Genomic DNA, 7,284 nt, shown 5'->3' on the forward strand with positions numbered 1-7,284 from the left:
ACAATAGTCAATGAACACCTCTTTCTGTCTTTTTGGAACCTATTTCTGCCTTTGAAACATTAAACCTTCTCAACCCAAGCCTAGAATGTGTTGGTAAACATCTTGGTATCTGGGCCCCAAATGGAAATTGTATATCATGTGAACATACTCTGAACTTTTCATCAGAATAGACTTTGAATTTTATTCTTAGTCATGTGCTTCATCTAATACACTTAGAGACTCTTGAAACTTTTTCTGGTGAGATTAGTTTCTAACAGTTAGCAATTGTTCTCTTTCCTTGAAATAAAGCTGATTGAAGGATTAGATTTTCTGAAAAACTGGAAGACTCAGAAACTCCTTCATAAAGACTTACTTTATTTTTAGATTTAAAAATATCCATGATTTCTTTTGGATTAGTGGACTAAACTTGCACATTTGACTACGGCTGTAGCTTGCTTGTTGTTCATTGATTATGTGTCCCTAGGGAGAGCAAACTGTCGGATATCTCCTCAGTAGGAAAATAAAACGTTTATCAAATTTAAAATGTGCATGACTTTTGTTCAAGCAGTCCCAGTTTTGGAATCTCTCCTACAGAAATACTTGTGAGAGTATCCACACATGTACATAGACCCACACATGAGGGATGTTCACTGAGCTATTATTTGTAATAAGCAGCTCATTTGAAAACATGGCACATGTCTGTCAATAAAGGAATGGATAGATGAATCATGCCTTGTTCCTCTAAGACATGACAGTCATATGTAGGATCTTGTAAAGGGTCCTGTAAGAGATGGTCCTGGCAGGAAACACCCTAAAGTGTTCAGATGAGCAGGTGTCTAAGGAAGTCTTTACTTCTGCAAGTTGAGGAGAACTAAGTATACAACCAAGAGATGCTAAGGTGCCTAGAGGCCAGCAGCTACAAAAAGCCATTACCATCCTTAGGGCTTAATGTGCAAGGGAGAGGACTCAGGAGGATAACAGGAGCCCAGTGAACTTCTGTCCTCTGAAAGCTTTTCAGCACCTCTGATGTGCTGAACCCAATCAGTGTTCTTATTTTTGTGGACCTGGAAATTGAACCCAGAGCCTTTGAGGGGACCAAATCCTCAGCCCTTTAGTTTTTAATATTTTACTTTGAGACAGGGTCTCATTAAGTCATCAAGCTGTGATTCTCCTCTCTCATCCTCACAGAGTTCTGAGATCATAGCTGTTCACCACCACTTCTGGCTTTTAAAAAAGTACGTATATTTGAAATGTAAACGTGATGTTTCGATACATGTTCACATTGCAGAAGGGCTAACTCAAGCTATGGAAGTCTCTATTTCTGCACATACTTTTCCTTGTGGTAAGAACATCCAGCAATCTTCAAGTATATAGTACATTATTATTCACTACAGTTACCACCTGGTACAATAGATCAGACCTATTACTCATCTTTAGCTGAAAAAATTTTCCCTTTCTTTCCTATTTATTTTTTTATTTTCTGTTTGCTCAGGATTGAACTCAGGGCCTCAAGTATGCTGCACAAGGGCTGTACCACTGAGGTCGTCAGTATGCCTCAGTCCCTGTCTAACTGAAATTTTATATGCTTTGACCAACATCTCGATGCCCTCCTCCAGAGTTGGTGTTATATTTTTTAAGTGGAAAAAATTGGATAGCAATCTATAATACGTTATTCTGTGAAAGAGAATCACAATCACACATTTGTCCTTAAATTTACTTTTATGAGTACATGTTCACAGTACATAATGTTTACATTCCTCATCAGGGGCTGGTAGATGTACAATGAGCACACATTTGAAAGAAATGTATTTATACTGAGTACAGTGAGTATAGCTATTTGGGACGTACGTGGAGGCAGGATCTCTTGAGCCCAGACATTTAAGACCAGCCTGGGCAGTACAGCAAGATCCCATCTCAAAAATTAAGAAAAGAGGGGCCGGGGATTTAGCTCAGTGGTTCGGTGACCTGCCTTGCAAGCACATGGACCCGAGTTCAATCCCTGGTACAAAAAAAAAAAAAAAAAAAAAAAAAAAAAAAAAAAAAAAAGAAGGAACGAAGGAAAGAAACAAAAAAGTAAAACACATATCAGTATAATCATAAACATTATGTAAGAAAAAAGCAAATATAAACCACTATTACCTCTGAAAGGTGAAAATGTACGTAAAAGGAAAAGTTATTTCTAACTTTCTACAATTGTTTCATAGAAATTTTGTTTAAAACTATGTATTTCTTTCACCTTTAGAAAATTAAAGATAAGCCAGTGTGGTGGCGTACACTTGTAATCCTAGCCCTCTGGGAGCTGAGGCAGGAGGATCATGAGTTTCAGCCTAGCCTGAGGAATTCACTGAGACTCTGTCTTCAAATGAAAAAGTGCTGGGGATACAGCTCAGTGTGAGGGCCCTGGGTTCAATCCTCAATGAGATACACACGTGTGCTCACATGTGCATGTGCACACACACACACATGCAGATGACATGTAAATTATATTTTTTGAGGAGGTACTGGGGATCGAACTCAGGTACTTGTGCTTGTGAGGCAGGTGGCGGCAACACTGAGCTACATCCCTGGCCCTGTAAATTGTATTTTTAAGAATAGAAAGCACTGTTACACTTAAGGTAAAGAAAGATAAGTGAAACTCCTAAAAGGAATTTAAGACCGTGCTTTGAGAAACACCTCTAAAAGCCTACATTTATTTATTTACTTTTAGTGGTACTGGGATTGGAATGCAGGATGTCAAGTATGCCGGCAGGTAGGTGCTCTGCTACTGAACTACGTCCACAGTCTCGCTTTGTTTTGTTTTTGAGACAGATCTCATTAAGTTGCTGAGGCTGGGCTCAGACATAGTGACCCTCATGCTTCACTCTAGTAGTGGAAATTACGGGTTTGTGCCAACATACCTGTTGCTCATTCTTCTAACATTAAATGCAAGAAGTAGCTCTCACTGCTGCAGTGTTGAGTTATGGTTCTCTGTTGCATTCATCAGAGATCAAGTCAAGATCACTCAAGGAATAAAAAGGGATAATTAAAAAAATAAGGATATACATGGGGCTTATGGAATGGAAGGATGGCAAGAAATAAAAATTAAAATGCTTTGTTACTTAGGCACTCTCCTACTTAGGGCTAAGGAGTGTTTTCTGTTCTTTGGAGCACATAATGACCAATCTGTGGCTTCCCACAGATCTGTAGCTCCATATTTCATTCTAGCCATCGAGAAGACTGACTCAACTTTCTCTGGTTTCGGAGTCCCAGGAAATTCAGAGAACAGGCGTGGTGGTGCATACCTGTAATCCCAGCACTTGGGAGGTTGAGGCAGGAAGATTACTGAGTTTGAGACCATCCTGGGCTACATAGTATGTTCAGGGCCAGCCTGAGCTACAAAGGGAGACCCTGCCTCAAAAAAACAAATAAACAAAAAATAGATGTCAGCTTTTTATAGGTAGCCCAAGCTATCAAAGATTAGATTTATCCCCTTCATAAAGAAGGAAATGAAGAAAGTGGCTTTCCTTTTTTTTTTTTTTGGTGTTTTTGAGATATCACTTTATAGTTTTATAGTTCAGACTCACTGTGTAGCCCAGGATGGCCTTGAACTTTTGGCAACTCTCCTGCCTCAGCCTCCCTAGTGCTGGGATCATAGGGGTGTGTTACCCTGCCCAGATTAAGAAAATGGTTTTTCAACACAAAGAAGATAAATTCCAGGACCTGGGTGGAGCTCAGTTGACACACATGTCCATTGTCTTTTACCTTCTTTTTTTTTTTGTATACAGGGATCAAACTTGGGTTCTTGTACTTGCAAGGCAGGCAGCAGCACCACTGAGCTAAATCCCCAGCCCTACCTTCCATTTTTTTCATTTTATTTCTATACCATGATTTCCGAGGCTCTGAAGAAGACCCTGAAAAATTCCTCATCTATGAAATGCAGATTTTTAACTGTGTTCATCTAAGCCCCAAATACACAAGACAATATCCAGGGGAAGTTGGGGAGCATGTAGGAACTGAAGTCAGTGTACAGACCCTCCTTGTCCTCTTTCCTGCTCCAGTTTGGGTATCAAATGCCCCCCAAGGCTGACTGATCCACTCTCTGCAGTTACCCTGGCCAACATGCCACTTGTGACTGTGTCTTTGGGGACCCAGGAAGATATTCTCCTACCTCTTAGTTCCAAAATACAGGTGGACTGTACAGGTGGACTGGAGGCAACTTGACTGAAGTTATCTTTCTCCTTTAAGGAGCTGCAAGCAGAATATTTGGACGTGAACAAAACTCAGAATAATCAAGTTTAAAACAAGTGTGGCTGTGTTTTTGGTGTTTTGTTGATATATACAAATTATAGTTATAAAGGTGAGTGATTGAATCATGTTCCAGAGTGATAAAACTGTTAAGACTTTCCAAATGGCCCCGGGAGTTGAGAGCTAATAATCATTTCAGCAAAAAACCAGCGTGACCTTCCTAGTTTGGAGGTGACAGTGTTAGACAGACACATATCTGGGGTCTGCAGTATGTGTCACTTTCCAGGCTGGGTGCCAACCACTTCTGAATACCCCCGAGGCACCCGTCCTGAGTGTGATCTGCTCCGGGGCAACCCCCCAGGTGCTACCCTCATTTTCCCCTCCTGAATGACTCAGAGCATTGACTTTCGGCCCATGCTGCACTGACCCATGGATAGAATCTGTCCACTTAACCAGCACATGAGCTATAGCTGCTACTTTAAATGAAAACTCCCTATCCCTGCGGCTGTGGGAAGTGTATAATTAGCTCCTTGTGCAGCCTGACCCCGCTGGTTTTTCTGACGCACGTGGCCTGCAGTGTGCCCTTCCTGAGACCTCCCATCTCTTCTCCACAGCTGGATATGCCCAAAACTGCACGCAGCACTTCCCGTGGGTGTGGTCTTGCTTGCCTAAGGCTCCCGGTGCTGCCTGCACACTCAGTGAATGGACCATATACAGGTTCACAGTGGTTTTTGACATGCTGGTGAGGGCTGTGAGTGGCTGTACCAGATATAGGAGCGTTTTCTGCCGCCTCTCATTTCTTTTGAGAAATGCTTTTGTAATGGCAGCATCCCAAGAAAAACTATAATTGGTCAGCCCAGGGCATTTGAGAGCTCCTGGATGGCGTCACTAGCTATTCTCAGGAGAGGAAAAGCAAGGTATCCCCCTGGGAGGGTGACGACATTGGTTTCAAGCTGGGGAAGGGCCTGTGGCTCTCTTCCTGCCTTGCGGGCGGGGGGAAAGCGAACACACAATGTTCATTTCCTAAATACGGGATGTGCTGTGCCGGCAGGCAGGTCATTTTCCACCAGGCCACATCCTTCTGGATGAAGGCAGCAGGGGTCAGGTCCGGAAATGGCAAATTCTCAGAATGAGACCAGGCTTTCCCGGGGCAGCCATTGGTTCGCCAGCGCTATAAAGCAGGCCCATCCAGAAACAGCCTCTGGGTTTTCTCTCCTGAAGGCAGCCAGAAGAGAATGGTAAGTGGGGAGCCCAGATGGCGGTACTGTCTGAAAAATACCTATTGGATTGGTAAAACTGAGCTTGTAATCTTGGCCTGTTATATATTTGGGGTGACTTTTTTTCATTTCACTGGTGAGTTGGATTATGAAATCCAACAACCAGGTAATCCAGGTAATCCGAAGACCCCAAGTGAGGAGACCAGGCTGCTAGATTAGGTGCCTAGAAGAATCAGCAGCAGCTAGACCATGCCTATTTTGATTTCCTCATCTTTTGGGTGAGAATAACCATCTTTGCCCTGATCTTCACAGCTCTGAGATGTTCTATTTCTATGCTTATTTACCACTTTTAAGAAGTTCATGACAGCCAAGAATGCAGTGGCTATGAGGGTAGGAACCTTTTGACAACTAGGAAGGTTGTACTTTTATCCCAGGAAGTTCAGTTTTCTCTGTTGATCACTTTCCCTTGGCTTCAGTCCAACTTGGTTCAGGTAGCCCTCAAGTGAATTTTTACACAAGCTTTTGATTTTATGATTCTGTTACTCATTTTTTTCCAAAAGAAACTCATAATAAAGAGACAGAGGCATTAATTGCTGTAGTTTAGTTTTAAGTACCCTTCAAAGAGTTGAGATTTCTCAAGTCCTTACGGGGCCTGGGTTGGGGTACATAATGCACAAAACTCTCAGGCTTGATTTTAGGATAGAGCCTGAAAGTGCTTCAGGCAAGCGTCTTAGATCAGGTTGGTTGTTCTTTTTTGTTTTGTTTCCCAGTACTAGGGTCCGAACCCAAGGCTTTCCCACTGAGCTACAGCCTGGCCCCTTTTATTTTGAGACAGGGTCTTGATAAGTTTGATAGACAGTATAAGTTTTTGAGATTGTGGTCAGTCCTCTTTTTCATTTATATGGGGGGGAGAGAAAGGGGGAGGGACAGAGAGACGGGAGGGGGCAGAACCCCAAGTATTCATATAATTAAAGGGCTTTATAAACTGTAAAGCATCATTTCACTTGATTTTAGCCAAAAAGCCAAGAAGCGATTGTAAAGCGTCATTTAACAGAGCAGAGCAAGGCCGCAGTTTTGGAGTAGCCTTCTATTCCCGCCCCCCAGATTATTTAACAGACAGCTTTCCCCGGGAGAAAAGCAGAAGATAACTATTCATTCAATAAATGAGTTATGACTAACATATTTGTATGCCTTTTTTGTGAAAGTGTATAATGAAGTTTATTTGAATATAGCAACAGTATCATATTCCTTTTAGTCTTGCTTTATTTCAAGATGAAATGCCTAGTTTACTTAAGAATTTATGGAAATAAAAAACAAGTATGGGAAAGAAAAAAGTGAGTTTGTATTCAGTTCAAAGTTCCATAATATTAAACTTTTTATTATAACAATAAATGGCAGTCTTTTATGTACAGACTTAGAATTGCATTACATCTGGGGTTTTTTAGCACATGGTTCAGATACCTACAGCTTAAATCAGGTCTTCAGGAACCTAGTTAGAAAGTGATTTTGAAAATTAACACACCAAAACTCCTTGTGCAGTTTACCTGATAGATACCAGGGTTGAAAGGGATTCCATTTCATACACTTGATATTTATTCCCATTACCATGGACAGCTTGATGCTAGTACAGTGTTCCCCTACTGAAGTTTATCATATCCAGGGCAAAAATCAAAATTTTAATTAGTGAACTGGGCATGGTGATGCACGCCAATAATCCCAACACTCTGGGAAGCTGAGGCAAGAGGGGGCTGCAAGTTCAAACTCAGCCCAGACTACTTAGTGATAAAGTGGGGTCCTGTCTAAGAATAAAAATATAAAAATAAGAACAGGGGATGGAACACAGTACAAAGGCCCTGAGGCCAAG

General features: G+C 41.6%; 1 protein-coding gene across 1 annotated transcript in view; it reads left to right on the forward strand.

Annotated features, from left to right (window-relative positions):
• Positions 1 to 5,316: 5,316 nt before the first annotated feature.
• The window catches only part of Apold1 (apolipoprotein L domain containing 1), a 2,909-nt gene continuing 941 nt past the window's right edge, over positions 5,317 to 7,284 (forward strand). Inside the window, 1 exon segment of the mRNA XM_010638398.2 lies at positions 5,317 to 5,441. Within this exon segment, the coding sequence (XP_010636700.2) occupies positions 5,317 to 5,441 (125 nt within the window).

The sequence above is a fragment of the Fukomys damarensis genome, unplaced genomic scaffold (genome assembly GCF_012274545.1).
Source record: "Fukomys damarensis isolate Sample0158 unplaced genomic scaffold, DMR_v1.0_HiC HiC_scaffold_19, whole genome shotgun sequence".
Taxonomy (NCBI): domain Eukaryota; kingdom Metazoa; phylum Chordata; class Mammalia; order Rodentia; family Bathyergidae; genus Fukomys; species Fukomys damarensis.